This window comes from Macrobrachium nipponense, chromosome 23 (assembly GCF_015104395.2).
Source record: "Macrobrachium nipponense isolate FS-2020 chromosome 23, ASM1510439v2, whole genome shotgun sequence".
Taxonomy (NCBI): domain Eukaryota; kingdom Metazoa; phylum Arthropoda; class Malacostraca; order Decapoda; family Palaemonidae; genus Macrobrachium; species Macrobrachium nipponense.
The window spans coordinates 82,887,013-82,904,647 of NC_061090.1; the positions used below are offsets into that span (position 1 = coordinate 82,887,013).

General features: G+C 36.1%; 1 protein-coding gene across 4 annotated transcripts in view; it reads right to left on the reverse strand.

The window, feature by feature from the left end:
* The window catches only part of LOC135202283 (sodium/potassium-transporting ATPase subunit beta-1-like), a 151,904-nt gene that overhangs the window by 54,604 nt on the left and 79,665 nt on the right, over window positions 1-17,635 (reverse strand). For 3 of the 4 annotated variants that reach the window (XR_010311708.1, XM_064231608.1, XM_064231593.1), the window contains exon 6: window positions 9,918-10,084. Coding sequence is in view for 3 of the 4 variants with exons in the window: in XM_064231608.1 (XP_064087678.1) it covers window positions 9,918-10,084 (167 nt within the window). In the remaining variant the exon portion in view is untranslated. Of the gene's footprint in view, window positions 1-9,917; window positions 10,085-13,500; window positions 16,934-17,635 lie in introns of those variants that run through there. The other variant, XM_064231616.1, reaches the window with a different exon arrangement.

Here is a 17,635-nt window from a genome sequence, read left to right on the forward strand (position 1 = left end):
GAAGGCGTTTTTCTGACATCACGATCACATGACTCCCAATTGGCAGCAAGGTCAGCTTGTGCACTCGCACTCTCGTGTTTGAGGCTTGACAATGTTTTGCTAAGTAAACTTGTGGCGTTCAATCACCCAAAGTATTCGTTGATATCTTGATGCTTTTCCATATCACTTGTGACTGTTCTGTTGCGCATTCCAATCTGTTCATGACAAAGTCCACTGAACCCTAATTTTAATTAATATCTTTATTCACTTGCATTCAGTGTGCAAGTTACATATAAAACAGTAACCCGAAAATATGTTACGTACACCTAAGTTATCCCTTACTCTAGGCGTAAACTAGGATACTGCCTAGTCAGGATTATTAGCTTCACACTCAAGATTACAGGTTATGTAAAGCACCATTACTTAGTATGTAACCTTGAACATTAGCTAGTATCTCATCCGGCACCAGCTGCCATTTTTGTCTAGTCCTAGGCTACATGGTCTAGGCTAACGACTTAGACTAACGATGAGATGTTCAGTAAAAGTTTATTACTTAACATTAGGCACTGCCTAGTCCTGGATTATTTAGATCACGCTAAACATACAGGCTAAATAAATGGAAAATTCTATACCGTTTATCAAATCCAAGGATCTTAGTTTTTCTTATACTTCCCAAACTCAGGTTACTACCTCATCCAGGTTATTTAAATCACTTTCAAGTATATAACCATAGGTTACAGGCTACAAACAATAGCTACCGTAGTCTAAATTATTCACACTAAATCTTAGGCTATCATCTCATGTAGGCTACCACCTAGGATACTGTAGACATTGTTACCTGAAAAGATTAACTAAATTAAAAATAAATTGCAGAAAATTCTTTAGCTACAACTTCTATACAGAATGACAAATTCTTTAAAATTTTTGCTTTCCACAAATAGGTTAGCAAGGATCATATAAGGCACCAGCCATGTGCTCGCCAAACAAAGACAGGTTTTCATATACAAAACAAACATCTGTTCCACAGTTTTAAACTAAAATGTTTGGTATTTCTACAGAAGCAATCCACGGTGGCCTAGACTATGGCAATTGACGTTTTCCTATGTTATTTTACTCTCTGTACAAGACTTGAAAGTAATATTTATTCGGATGACTGTAACTAAGCAGTAATTTACCTTTGAAGACTACATGATGGTACCAACGGGTACGTATCGAGTTCAAAGGTAAATTAAAGTTTAGTTCCAGTGGAACGAAAAAAATATTCCTTTCAACTCTTGTAAAGCAAGTAAAATAACAGGAAAACGTCAACTGCCATAGTCTAGGTCGCCGTGGAATAGTTCTATAGATCGATCTACCAAGTATTTGGTGAAATGTAAACATAACCACCATGTTTGAATTCCACAACCACCACGGAGCCATACCATATGTTCACTAAGGGGAAGGGGGGGGGGAGGGACACAGGAGGTACGAGTTGGCCAAGCGACGATGGGTAGTTGGCTAGTGGATATGGCAAATAACGATAACTAACCAACAAAATCTAACACTTCTAACTGAAAATTACTAAACCACGATTGTTCTAACAATAGGGGAATATAGTTTGGGAACTTTACCTTAAAGGGGCAGATGGTACAATTCAGATACGCACTTAGGTATGCCGAATCTCGTCCTCGTCTTTGATTCTTGATCTTCGATTCTTGAAAGTCTGCCCATCTTGAATCTGAACGGATTTTCGCCCAAATACCAAATGAATCACGAACACCGCCCCCCCCCCCCGCCCCCCAAACCGTAAACGAAGACAAACTTGAAGGTAGCCTAAGATATAACCAATGAAAATGTTCTAATAATTAGTAATATTTTATCCAAAATTGTTTATGGGTGAGAAAGGATTGTCAAATTATGAGCGTAAATAGACAAAGGTGGATAATGGAAAGAGAGGGGAGAAAAAGGTGTAAATTGAAATGTGTGTAAAAGGATATAATATAAATAGATGTTCCAATAAGGTCAAATTATAACAAAGAAATGGTTATGGGTATGAAAGGTATTCTTAATGATGAAACGCAAACAGTCAGACGTGAATACTGGAAAGGGAAGGGAGTGAGTTGTGTATAAATCATGTATGAAATATCCCAAGCAACTTGCAATTTCACGTAACCGACAGGAAGGTAGGTATCGAATCGTCCTAACACCCACTTCTAGTCCAACCACGTAGGCATTTTCAGGTGTCTGTCCTCAATTATAACTTAATATTTCAAGGTATATAGGGCAAAATTGAACATGCCAAAACAAATATTATACAAATACTATGATAAAGGAAAAAGGAATAAACACTAGAATTCATATAACATGATTAAAAAACAAATTAGGAAAATGAATTTATGTAACTCAATGTATGAATACCCCCCAGATCTTCGCTCGGTCCTATAGCAATGTAGGGGTCATACTGCAATGTGATTGGCTAAATACATGTACCCCTCCCGTACACCCCCATTTTTTTCCTCACTAAGAAGTCTGCATTTAGAACAAAAGCTCCCTTACAACTAGCGCATGCGCAGTAGAATTGGCGCATGCGTAGTAGGATTCGGTGTTGTAGTAGTAGTAGATGGGACTTGGATGTGAAACGGCTCCACTATCGATGCTTTTGTTATCTCTATTTTCGATTATATTTCGTGTTTTAAATGTCATAAATAATGGAAAATACCACAATAACACGGCAAGTGATTTCTCCCCACCCAAAACCCCGGTTCCCACTGGGGGTACCCCTTACTGTAGGACAGAGTAGAACGGCATAATTCTCCCCAGTGTTTTGTCCCCACCCAAAACCCCGGTTCCCAAAGGGGGTCCCCTTTACCGTAGGATAGAGTTCAAAGGTAAATTATAGTCGTCCAATTTAGTAGGTAAAAACTGCATAGAAAAACCGCAACTGCCATAGTCTGGGCCGCCGCGGATAGGTACCCTAGATCTACCAAATGTTTTTACTGGGGCATAAAAATAAGCAATTAACTTTAAAATATTGAAACTCGAAATGTCTTTAATGAAAAGCACTGGCTTGATGCACTTGACGCTGCATGGACCAGAAGGGTAATGGCTCTTGGTCTTTTTACCGCTCAATAGTAAAGCAAGATGGCCAACACACATGCGCAATAGTCACTTCTGCTGAAGTTTTTTGACGTAAGAAAACTGGGTACAGCTTCGCTGAAGATTAGACAAAATGCTTTTGTCTTTGAGTCCATTATACTGTAGTATGTGTCATAATGTTTACAATAGCAGTGATCGGCAACTACATCATCACTTTGCACTTAGCTGGTCACGTGATACACACAGCTACAAAAGGTCAGACAAACAAATCAGTACGACCTATGTTGTAATGGCCACAGTAAGGAAATTTCCTAACATTAAGTTGAAAGAAACTGATGTTCCTGGCGCTGCTTTTGTGTTTCGCAGTGTGCAAGATCATTCAGCATGTCAGCTTGTAAAAAGGTGACAACAAAAACACGTGTTATGAAGTACTGAATGAAATAATCAGACAGGCTCCGAGCGTTTCTCGTGTGTCAAAATCCTATATATAGTACTATATATTGCATTAGTATATATGTAATAACCCAACTAAGTACGATTGGAGGCTTTGTGGAAATAATGTCATACTGACCTTAGCATTATAATTTATTATATGGCATCAATATATATACAGTGGTTGTAAGCCGGAACATTGTCAAAAATCCTAAGAAAACCTTACTTTTAATGCTATAGGTGCATTCAAAACTATGTACACTACATTCTTATTGCATTTTTCATCAAAAAAACATTTAAATATTGATTATTTTGCATTTTTGGTGTCATATTTCATCTGCCAGATCAGCGTTTGTAGGCGTCGTAACTCTGGAACATGCGTTGTAACCCTGGAACATGCGTCGTAACACTGGAAATAACTTCTGATGAATATAATTGAAAAGCGTCGTAACCTCGGAACGTCGTAAGCCAAATGGTACCAAAAGAAAGTAGGGAAGATGTCCGACCTGCTTGTTGTAAACATGCGCATGCGCACTGGCCCGACGTCTATTCTTAGTAACTGGAGGAGTTGTCGCTCGCTGCTATTGCGACTCAATACCTGGCTACAAGACCAGGCCATTAAGATATTTCTTTGATATCAGTATAGTCACCATGGGGCACTGTCACACACTATGGAGGGTAACTCCTTTGAGGACGAAACAGCGACTACGATATATAAAAATACATGTAAAATACCAATCTTTATCCACTATAAATAATTTACGTATTTTGCCAATTGCCTCTTTAATTACATTTTGGCAGAAATAACGCAAGTGTTATGAGTTATATGAGCATTCTTAATAATTGAGAAGACCTTCTTATGACTGCTTACAAATGGGATTCTTGCTAGATAAAAAAAAAAAAATCCTGTAATCATGAGATTCTAAAAACATTTGATGAGGACAGTAGTGCCCGCAGAGGGCGGGCGGGCAGGGAGTGGGGGGCACTTGGACATGGTCCCCTCTGGCTCCTCTAAGTCGAAGTGAAAAAATTTAAGTATATCTTAGTTTCACCAGACCACTGACCTGATTAACCCTTTAACGTCGAAGGGGTATGATAAAAATCGTCTCCCGTATGCCGGCGGGGTCTGGGAGTGAGCGCCGAAGTGGAATTTTTTTTTTTTTTTTTTTTTTTTAAATCACAGCACGCTTAGTTTTCAAGATTAAGAGTTCATTTATGGCTCCTTTTTTTGGCATTGCGTGAAGTTTAGTATGCAACCATCAGAAATGAAAAAAAATATCATTATATATAAATAATGGGATATATGATAGCCCGAAAACAAAATTTCATATATAATTGTATTCAAATCGCGCTGTGAGCAAAACGGTTAAAGCTAACGAATTAATTTTTTCCCCGTTGTATTGGACACTAAATTGCAATCCTTTTGGTATATAACACATTGTAAAACGATCAAAGCAACACAGAGAAAATATTATCACAAAATGATGCATGAATTCGTAACGCACGGACGCAAAAAAAAGCGGTTTTCAAATATTCACCATAAATCGAAATATTGTGCTAGAGACTTCCCGTTTGTTTCAAAATGAAGTTAATTGATTGAATATTACTAGAATGTAAGTGTTGTAGCTTACAATTGCAGTTTTCGACCATTTCGGTAGAGTTAAAGTTGACCGAAGGACGAATTTTTTCTATATCGTTATTTATATGAAAATATTTCAAAACTGATAAAAACTACAACCATAGGTTGTTTTTAGTTGTATTCTACATGAAATTGCGCACATTTTCATGTATAAAACTTTATGTAACGGCTAATTTAAAACGGTGCAAACGTTACGACAATCGGACGAAAAAATTTATGATTTTTTCGGAAGTTACCGCGCGGACGTAAGGAAAAAGTTTATTTCATAAATTCACCATAAATCAAAATATTGTGCTAAAGACTTCTAATATGTTGAAAAATAAAGTTAAATGATTGAATATTACTAGAATGTAATAGTTTTAGCTTACAATTGCGTTTTTCGACCATATCGGTCGAGTCAAAGTTGACCGAAGGTTGAAATTTTGGCACATCGTTATTTATATGAAAATATTTCAAAACTGATAAAAGCTACAACCATGGGTTGTTTATTGATGTATTCTACATGAAATTGTGCACATTTGTATATATAAAACTTTATGTAACGGCTAATTTAAAATGGTGCAAACATTACGACAATCAGACGAAAAAATTTCTGATTTTTTTCGGAAGAGTTACCACACGGACTTAAGGAAAATGTTTTCTTTTTCATAAATTCAGCATAAATCGAAATATTGTGCTAGAGACTTCCAATTTGTTGCAAAATAAATTTAAATGATTGATTATTACTATAATATAAGAGTTTTAGCTTACAATTGCGTTTTTTTACCATTTCGGTCGAGTCAAAGTTGACCTAAGGTTGAAATTTTGGCACTTATCGTTATTTACATGAAAATATTTCAAAACTGATAAAAGCTACAACCATGAGTTGTTTTTAGTTGTATTCTACATGAAATTGCACACATTTTCATATATAATACTCCATGTAACGGTTAATTTAAAATGGTGCAAAAATTATGTCAAAGTGATGAAATAATTTCTGAGATGTGTCGCTGATACTTTTTAGTGCGATAAGAAAGAAATTCGCGCTTGCGCGCCTGCATAACGATTGTAAACAAAACAACGCCTTGATCCGTGAGCTCCCAGCATCCCCCAAAGTGCGTGATTCAAGAGTTTTCGCCTAGTAGGCCTATAACTATTTTTCCGCGAATTTTAAAAACAACTTTTTTATATCTACGTACCATACGTCCAATCGGCACCCAATAGACAATTTATATCGACGTTTAATACGTCCAATTGGTGTTAAAGGGTTAACAGCTCTCCTAAGGCTGACCCGAAGGATTATATATTTTTACGTGACTAGGAACCAATTGGTCACCTAGCAACGGGACCTACAGCTTATTGTGGGATCCGAACCGCATTGTATCGAGAAATGAATTTCTATCACCAGAAATAAATTACTCTGGTTCCTCGTCGGACCACTAAATATTTATATTTATATTTATATATATATATATATATATATATATATATATATATATATATATATATATATATATATATATATATATATAGCATTAAGCTAAAATGTCCTTTAATATCTTAATATCTAAATCACTCTACCTCAGAATTAATAAATTTTCATTTAAGTTAACCGAAGGGAAATTTTTTAGTTGATAAGATGTTCGTCAGCTCATAGCCTTGTGGTTTAAAGTGCTTCACTGTACGTCCTTAATTATTAGTTCCACGGTCTGCGCCCCTGAGCCGATAAATTTCTTATCAATTAAAAAAATTCCCCTTTGGTTAACTTATATGAAATTAATATAATAATTCCGAGGTAGAGCCAATTAGATATTAAAGGAAATTTGCACCTTAATACGTATTTATGAATCACGATGACGTGATAACTCATACCATTTTTTATATACTATACATATACATCGACCTACAAATGTCCTTTAATATCTAATTTGCTCTACCTCGGAAGTAATATATTTTTATATATTTTACCGAAGGGGAATTTTTTAGTCGATAAGAAATTTCTTGGATAACTGGCTCCGACGAATTTCTTATCGACTAAACAATTCACCTTCGGTTAACATATAGAGCGAATTAGGTATTAAAGGACATTTGTAGCTCGATGTATGCATATGAATCACGGCAATGTGATATGACTCTAGGTATCAAAGGACATTTGTAGCTCGATGTATGTATATGAATCACGGCAATGTGATATGACTCATACTATATAAATATATATACAGGGGGTCCTCGAGTTACGACGTTGATCCGTTCTTAAGATGCGTCGTAACACGATTTTCAGCGTAAGTCGGAACATTGAAAAATACCACATGATTTAATGTAAATACCTATCAATAACAACGAGAGAACAATTCCTTACCTTTATTAATTTGATTGGCTTGCACACTGGAGAGGAAGCTGCGGTGCTGGAGAGACTGGGGGAGGTTAGTGAAGAGAAAAAGAACCTCCAGAAGTTGCACCAATAACCTTTCCATTTCAATTATTAGACCACTACGCTGCTTAGTTATCACTGTCGCTTTCATAGGAGCAGATCCTTTCACATGTTCAACGATGCGCTCTTTATCTTTGATAATGGTAGCAACGGTCGAACGGCTAAGGCCAAGCGAGCGGCCAATGTTTGTTGGCGTTTCTCCCTTCTCAGATCGCTTTATAATGTCCACTTTAACTTCCATGGTGATGGCCTTTCTTTTCTTCGATGCACTACCATCAGAAGAGTCCGCCTTGCGCTTGGGAGCCATAACAAAGAGCAAAAAGTTACAAAAACGATACAACACGAGGGAGAGAGAGGCAGTGTAAACAATCAAAATGGCGTATGGGCGAGGAATGAGCGTAGCGAAGCGACGCCGTCCTCTCCCCCACAAAGCGTATTCTTCCGCCGTGCGCCCGGAACTAGTTCGCGTTTGTTTACGTTGCTTACGACGCTAAACCGCGTAAGACGGAACGACGCAAAATATTATTTTTTATATTTTTATGGGGGCGCGTTCGTAACCACGAAACATCGTAAGTCGAGACCGGCGTAACCCGAGGACTTACTGTAAATATATATAAAAATATATAAATATATATATATATATACTAATTCCGAGGTAGAGCAAATTAGATATTAAAGGACATTTGTAGGTCGATGTATATATAGTATATAAAAAATGGTATGAGTTATCACGTCACCGTATGTATGTATTAAGGTACAAATTTCCTTTAATATCTAATTCGCTCTACCTTGGAATTTATATATTTTCATATATGTAAACCGAAGAAGAATTTTTTAGTTGATAATAATTTTGTCCCCTCATGGGATCGAACCACCGTCCAGCGGACAGGAGCGAAATCAGGACGACAGTGAAGTTATCGATTCGGCTAACAAGTGAGGCTATAAGTTTGTACCGATTCTGACCTTACAAATCACCGAATCGTTAACGTCAATGTCGTCCTGATTTCGTTCCAGTGTGCTGGACGGTGGTTCGATCCCATTAGGGGACGAAATTATTACCAACTAAAATATTCCCCTTTGGTTTACATATATGAAAATATATCAATTCTGAGGTAGAGCGAATTAGATATCACAGGACATTTTTAGCTCGAATAATATATATATATATATATATAATATGATTTATATATAGATATATAATATATATTAATTATATTAATATATATATATCATGAACTTTATATAATACAGTTATAATGCCCAGAGTAGCTATTAGCCAGCAACACATAACTAATCCTCCATACGTATATAACAATGTAGAGGAATATTATGAGAGCCCTTTTTTTGCCATTCTTGGATTTTGTCATTGCTCAGTTTCATGATAGATTTGCTATTATCACAGTGTTGCTAGGTCATTGTGCTCAATAATGTCAAGTTATTTCAGTAACATCTCATTCCAGAACTTGGTTCCTGCACTGAATATGTATAAAAGTGATATACTTGACCATATAACCGATGCTGAGAAATTTGAAGTTGAACCCAAGCTTTGGAAGGTGGGATGCAGTTGGAAAGGACTTTCTTACACTGTCAGCGTGCGAGATTTTAGAAAGGTGTCCTGAAAATTATCCAGTAACTATACTCTGTTTTTTTCATCTGTCCATCGGCCTGTGGTGTTTTCACATGGTAACACTGCATCCCATGCTTTAAATAGTTACGCTATGTGTAAGTTTTAGGTAAATAAAAGGATATCTGGGTGTACATTTGCAACTGAAAAGTGTTTTAATAATTTACTGTATGCGAATGACAACAGTTAATATTCGAAATAGGATATTATTTAAAGCCCGGGACGCAATGTTACCATGTGCAAACACCACAGGTGGATGGACAGATGGAAAAAAACATAGTATAGAAGGCTGTTACAAATATATGCATCTTTCCTGTTTCTTCTGCATTTGCTGACAAGATTGATTGAATCATCAGGAAATCCTTTTTTCTGTGATCAATATTAATGTTGCTTCATTCATACTAATGTCTAAAATATCTAAAAATAAAGCATTTAGTTCTGTAGTTTGGAGGTACATCTTTCCTATTCCTAGGTGGGGCTTGGTTTCATCAATTCGGGGGGAGAGAGAGACTGGGTGGTATGGAAAAATCAGCCCCCTTCCCTCCCCCCAATCAAATTTCTGAAGACACTACTGGATGTGGATACTAATACCACGCCTGATCAAATACTAAAGCAATGCATCTTTCACATCAAATGTAACAGCATATTGGCTATAATAATTCAATATAATTTAAAATCTAGATTTTAAGATGACATATGCATTTTGTCATTTATAGACCTACATGAGAGAAAAGCAAACACAAAAAATTAATATTTACCCTATTGACAGTCAAAAGAATGCAGGGCCTTGAAGATTTAAATCCCCACAAGTTTCCTTTTTTACAGTTATTAAGCCAAGTATCCGCGAAGTGGCACACTTCATCCTCCTTTGGGTCTGCCTCTGCACAATTGATCCTGTTGCCTTCAATTTTAGATCGCTCATAAGCTGTCATGAAAAATGCATTTTTATTTTATAAAGAACTGGATACATGACTAAAAGTGGACACCAACAAATGTTGTAAAGTTGACTTAATATAATATCTTGGTGTACAAAAGCTTGTAAAAACTATGACGCATTAAAATCTTATTGAAAATACAGTAAATTACAATTAAATAACACTAATCTTGTCAGATGAGTAACTCTAGCTTCTTGCAAAGTATGTCAAAAATAAATAAACATTAATAAACCAATGAAGGTTGTTACCACTGTATGATCCTCCCTGGTGCTACATTATGTGAGCAGGAACTTAGCGATGATCATTTTTGCATCTGTATGGTTTCTATGACACTGCACACCAGTGTAATGGCCTGTCCCTTGCCTCTGCTGCTCATAAACAACCTTTAAACCTCTAACTTGCAACCTTAGTGTTTTTGTATTAGAAAAATTACACCACTTTAGTTACGAGGCCTGATTCCCACCACGGACAGGTTAGTTATACATAAATGGACATAACCTTTCCTATAATGGTAGGTCCTGACCTAAACAGTTCTTACCTACCTAACCTAACTTAGGGCGACATACCCTGACCTGGCTGGGGGGTGGGGACCTGGACCCCCCCAAATAAGGGAGGCACCTGTACTGATTGACAACTGGCGAGAATCAGGCCGCGCAACTAAAGTTAAGTTTATCTACTACGCCGCTATGCAAAATCTCCTCTAAAATGCTAACAGCAGCCCAATACCAGATACCCCTTCAACTAAAATGCTTAAAATTGCATACTTTGACAGTTCACTGCTTAATTTGATAGTTCAAATTAAAATAGACCTCAAATCACCATACAAACACAATTTAATATAATTTCAAACAAAAATACCCCTCAAACCATCATCCCAAAACACCCTGAGTCATCTTAGATTACCCTTTGTACAATTTATATTAACACAGCAAAATATCTATAAAATGATAAATATTAAATTACATAAATAACTAATACAAACTAAATGAATCCGTCTTAAAGAAGGCTTGATAAGTAGTCTAGTTACCCATGTATCAACAAGCATTGCCGCTTTCTCTCATTGTATTGAAGTCAGTCAGTTTTCCTTCTCGTTGGTAAAATCAAGTAAAATGATCAGTAAATGTTTTATTTTCTTTCGTAGAACAACACTCCTTCTTTACTAATTACTGCATTCTTTCATATTGTGTTTGTGACTAAATCTTCGAGCTGCAGACGTGTATAGGTTTAATTGTTATGTAATTTATAAGTTTCATGCTTCCATGTGTAAAATTGGTACGAAAATTTTTTATCATATTTATTTTCGTACATAAATACTGTATGATACTGAAATCACAAAACAGCTGTCGATGTAAATAAACATCTTTTTCGAAAAGCAATTAAGTTTCAAGGTGAAGCAAAAATATGTTATAAAAATTATTTTTATTTACAATTAAACTGAAAAAATTATGACAATCAACAACAATAAGAATAGTGACTGGCGAGTAGGATGATCCTGGTCGAGTTTCAAACATGGGAGGTTCTCTCTCTCCGTCAGAGAACCTGCATTCGGTCCGCACTATTGCCCCTTATTTATCGAAACATCAGAAGGATCTGTAACCCATTACACGAAACATATAAACCTGAAATGCAAGGGGCTACAAACATAAATGTGTGCATATATGTATACTTAGTCTTGAAAAAAAAAAAAAAAAACTTGAACGTTAAGTAAACTATATGGAAATATAAAACCTCATATCAATAAAGGTAACATCAAATTTACTCCTTAAATTATCATTAACGTTCGAAAAACCTAACTGAAGTAAATTTAATTAATGACTATCAATGACAAAATCTTAAACGTAATATGAGACACTTCCGACTTCACTATATAATTATATATATGATATATATATATTATATATATATAGATATATATATATATATTATATTATATATATCTATCTTATATTAATTGTATATATATGCTTTTGGTAAACGTACTATTGTTAAAAGTTTACAAAGCAAATGCACCGTACATATTGCAAACCTTACCTCAACAAATAGCCAGTCATTTAGGTCATTCAGTGACGAAGGTTGTGGTGATGAGTAGTAGGTATTAGGTGTTGAAGACGATGACGTTCATCCAGAAGTTACGTCTAGAGCCACGGTTCTCAATCTAATGTGTGACAGCCATTGCTTCTTGGCTGTAATAAATTTTCCTCAATTCCGGAGAAGACTGTTTTAGTGCTGTATCTTACGGTAAACTCTCCGTACTGCCTTCCTGAGGTCGCTCACTGCCGACAACGGTTTCTAAGCCTAGTGTTCGGTGGCGAACAACCTGGCAAAACTTAAATACATGGTTCAGAATAAAACTATTCCTGAGCAAACATTATTTAAACATGAAAACTACCACAACCAAACTCAATACATATATGTAAATTGTAAAAAAACAAACGCGCACTAATGTGCATTTTTCTACACATTCTCTCTCTCGATATTTTAATATTTGCTTTGACCTAAAAGTTGTATTTCAAGCTCTTCAGTGTGAATTAAACATTAAATCTCACCTTTCTCACCAGAAGCCAGGTAGGCCTCCAGGCCTGTCAGTCGCCCTGCTTCAGGAACTGTCGCCATTCTTGGCGATCATCATAGAGCCTCACCTCATCTCATCAACCTCCCGCAAACTGGCGCCTCTCCTTTCTACTCCTCTCTCTATGTTGTGTAGCCATCTCATTTTTGGTCTTCCTACCGGTCTCCTTCCTTCCGGTGTCCATTCCAAAATCCTTATAGGATATCACTCCTCCATTCTTTTGGTGTGTCCAAACCATCTAAGCTGTCCTCTCTCCACAAAATCTAGTATCTCCACCACTTCCAGTTCTCTTCTAATGTCTTCATTGCGTAGCCTATCCAGTCTTGTTAAATCTTTTAGGAGTCTTAGGGCTTTCATTTCAGCTGCTTGGAGTTGGCTTTTAGTTCTTGATGTTAATGTCCATAATTCATGGCCATAAGTCAATATTGGTCTTAAAATAGTGAGGTATATTTCTGCCTTTCATTGGTGGGTACAGCAGATACAGACTGTTACTGAATTTCTGTATTTGGGTAGTTATTTCCAGTTTTGAATCGTTTTGGTCACTAAACTCTACTCCTAAGTGTTTGAAATTTCTACACTGTTTCAATGTCTGACCTTCTAATTCTACATCTACGTTACTTGATGTTCGTGATAGGTGCATGATCTCTGTCTTATCCTTGTTGATCCGCATTCCATTAGCTGTTAAGATCGCGTTCCAGTTGTTGACATTTTCTTGGAGAGTCATGCGGTTCATGAGCAATTTATAGTGGCTCACCGGCTTGCTAGGCATGTCGTGAGCCCTCAGAGCTGTTAATTGTGACCGCAGAGGACATGATGGTGGATTATTAAATAAGCAAATAAATGAGTCACTTTAATGGAGAATGTGGTAGATACAGCAGTACAGAGTACCTTCGGCGATCAACTTGCCGGTTACACTACTTTACAAAAACGGCGTCATGCCACGCACATCATAACGCAAGAATTATTGGTAAAAACAAATGACTGCACCCAAGCGCATAATCAGCATTACTAATGCATCATAAATAAAAGTTTAATATTCTAACACCCCCTCATAAACTTTTATTCTCATCAATCTGCAAATTACTACACATCAAACAAATATATGCATCATGGTAATCAAAAACAAACTCAACAGTCAACACCCAAAAACCATGAAAGTTTCCTCAAATCTTTCATCTTAAATCTATGACATAATACACGTTTAGTGTCAAACAGAGCTTTCTCATTACTACTGGCAATGATCATTTCATCAACCCAAACCAAAATAATTACATGTGAGTTATGTCTTTTATTAACATACACACAATGATCACTTAATGACTGCTCAAAATTATTTTGAATTAAGAAATCATGGAGCATATTATTCCAATTTTTGCCCGATTGCTTTAAACCATACAGAGATTTATTCAGTTTCCAAACCAATTGTTCATTATTACTACCAGTTTCATTGTAACCTTCAGGCTGTTGAACAAATATTTCACAATCAATATCAGAATTAAGATAGGCAGTTTTAAAATCCATACAATGCACAATTAAATCATGTTGTACTGCCAATTGCATAAGCATTCTAATTGAGGTCATATGCACAGTAGGAGAAAAAGTATCAGTATAATCAACACCTTCAATTTGAGAATACCCTTTTGCAACATAGCGAGCTTTATATTGCTCTTCACCATTTAACCCTTCTTTAATGGCATATACCCATCGTCCACCTACAATACAACGGTTGTTTGGTAAACTACACAATTCATAAGTATTGTTATCGCTTAAAGATTGAATCTTATCATCCATTGCAGCTTTCCATTTGTGAGCCACATGTGAATTTAATGCCTCTCTATAGCTTTCAGGAATTTCAGTTACCTTACAACAATAATGAACAGAATAGCCCAGTAAATCAACCTTATCAGGATCAACATATTCTTCAAGATATTTGGGAGCAGTTCGCTCCCTACTTGGATAACGGGACTCACCTTCCCTTTCAGTTTCAGTCAAATCTGCATTAATTTCACTATGCTCATCTTCAACAAGGATAGGTTTAGAAACAGGATCACTTTGATTCTCATTATCAGAATCCGATTCACTATCTTCTGATTCACCATCTTCCTTTAGACATTGGGATTTATCAAAATTGAATTTATCAGTAAAATGTACTAACCTAACCTTTTTCAAACTGTCAGTTCCTGGATAATATACAAGATAAGCAGGAATGTATGAATCATAGCCAACAAATATTCCCTTTTCACATCTTGGGTCAAGCTTAGCTTTCTTTTCTACATAAGCATAACACAGGGAACCAAAAATATGCATATTTTCAAGTTTAGGCTTCTTAGACATTAACACTTCATATGGGGTTTTATCTAGTCTAGAACTGTAGCATCTATTCCTTATATAAACAGCTGCCCTAACAGCATAATTCCACATGAATTTTGGTAGCTTTGCTTCAATTAAGAGACATCTAGCCATTTCAAACAATGCACGCCACATTCTCTCAGCAGTACCATTTTGGTGTGGTGAATTTGGTGAAGACATTCTTGTTTAATCTTATTACTTACCAGAAATTCTTTAAATTCTGAAGAAGTAAATTCTCCTCCATTATCACACCTTAATCTTTTAACAACACCATAAGAACTAGTATCAGCAAGGAATTTCTTATTAGCATTAAGTGCATCACTTTTCTGTTTCAAGAAATAAACAAAAACAGATCCTGAATAATCATCTACAAAAACAATACAATATTTAGATTTTTCCCTTGATTCAATACTCATTGGTCCAGCAAGATCACAATGTACAAATTCCACTTTACTCTTTGGTCTCTCATCTGGTAATCTGTTCCTAGATAAATGCATTTTACCTTCATGACAAGTTATGCAATCAAAATTACTTTTGTCACTAATTTTCATACCTTCAGCTTTATCTTCTAACTTCAAAATGTCTTTTAACATTGCAGTGTCCCAAAACCTTATGCCACTCCTTTAGTGAACGAGATTTACATGAGCTTACATTATTTAGATAATACAGCTTACCTTTCTTATTTATTTCAAAAGACACACCATTTGGGCTTATCAACTCAGAATGATTAAGATTAAAGCTTACTGTAGCTCCTTTACTAACAGCTGATTGTACAGAAAATATATTCTGCTTAAAAGTAGGAATATACACGGCATTATCAAGAACAACATTCTGTTTTATACAATTTTAGCTTTACCTTTACCTTTAACAATATTCTTGCATCTTGCACCATCTGCAAGTTCAACCACATGTTTTGATTCATCAAAGTCTTCCTCAAAACACTTAAACTTGGATTTATCAGTAATGATGTGGGTAGTAGCACCACAATCAACAAGAACATTACATACATCTGTAGATATGTTATCAACAGAGCAACTTATTTTGAAACAACATTCTTCATCATTATAATTATTAGCGGATCTAGGCTTACAAACATTCACAGTTGCACTAGAAAATCTAGCAGGCCTATTAGCCTTTCTACATTTATCAAAATTGTGTGTAATGGTTTTGCATTCTTTGCACCACTTACCTCTGTCTTTCTTCAACCTACACTCGAAAGACTTATGTCCAGGCTTACCACATGAGTAACACCTTACTGATGAGCCACTGGCAGACCCACCACACTGAAAATCAGGATTCTTATAATTCACCTTAAGGATGTTCTCACTCTTCACATTAGGCCTATGTGCCTCTCGACTCCTCAGGCTTTCTTCATAACTCCGTAGCAGAGACTTGAATTCCAGAAACGTAGGCTCACTATCCTTCTGCATAACAACAGTATTAAATGGAGTAAATTCCTCTGGAAGACCCTTCAACACCATAGCAATAAGAAGGCTGTCGCTGATCGTCTCACCAGCTGACTTTAACGAAGTAGAGGTTGTCTAAGCTCGAAGAAAATAATCCGTCACACATTCTTCCCCTCTCATTTTCAGTGACGTCAGCTCCGTGTAGAGGGAGATGATTCTTTGTTTGCCTGTACCTTGGTAATGGTCCCGTAGAATCGCTAATGCCTTTCTTCCATCGTTGACTGCATCTCTCATTATTAATTGGAGGCTCTTGTCATCTAGAACTTGAACGATCTCGGCGAAAATGTCAGCATTTTTGTCGATGAATTCTGCTGAAGTTCGATCTTCACTTTCGTCTAGGATAAGCTTTCGAAGTCTCAGATGGGCTAGAAATTTTATCTCCCACATTTCATATTTCTCTTCATCACCATCAAAATACAAGTTCCTCTTGCTTGAGCTGGGCCCATAACCTGTGACTGCAGAGGACATGATGGTGGATTATTAAATAAGCAAATAAATGAGTCACTTTAATGGAGAATGTGGGAGATACAGCAGTACAGAGAACCTTCGGCGATCAACTTGCCGGTTACACTACTTTACAAAAACGGCGTCATGCCACGCACATCATAACGCAAGAATTATGGGTAAAAATAAATGACTGCACCCAAGCGCATAATCAGCATTACTAATGCATCATAAATAAAAGTTTAATATTCTAACATTAATTTGTACCATCCATAAGCCTAGTGCTTCCTAAAAGGTTACAGAGGTTCCAACATAACCCCCAAGCAGTCTTATATGGTACTACATGTATGTACTATGTTTATTATTATGTTCAAATATCAATAATAATATAACTGTAATTACAAAATTCGTATGTGATAGTATTTTAATGAAATAAAATAGCCTTTCCATTTCACTCTTTTAAGTAAGAATGACTCTTCTCTCTAACTCTCTCTTATTGAGAGAGATGACTGAATTTTTATGGTACATGTTTGTGTTTATTAATATTTTCAAATAATAATAATAGAAATAATAATGTAACCGTAACTACAAAATGTGTATGAAAATATCTTTCCCTCATCTTTTGTTTTAACCAGAGCTGTCAAATATGTCAAGTTAATGTGACAGGTGGGTGTTATGGACACAGAGGTCCGCTACGGGTTCTTTGATATAAT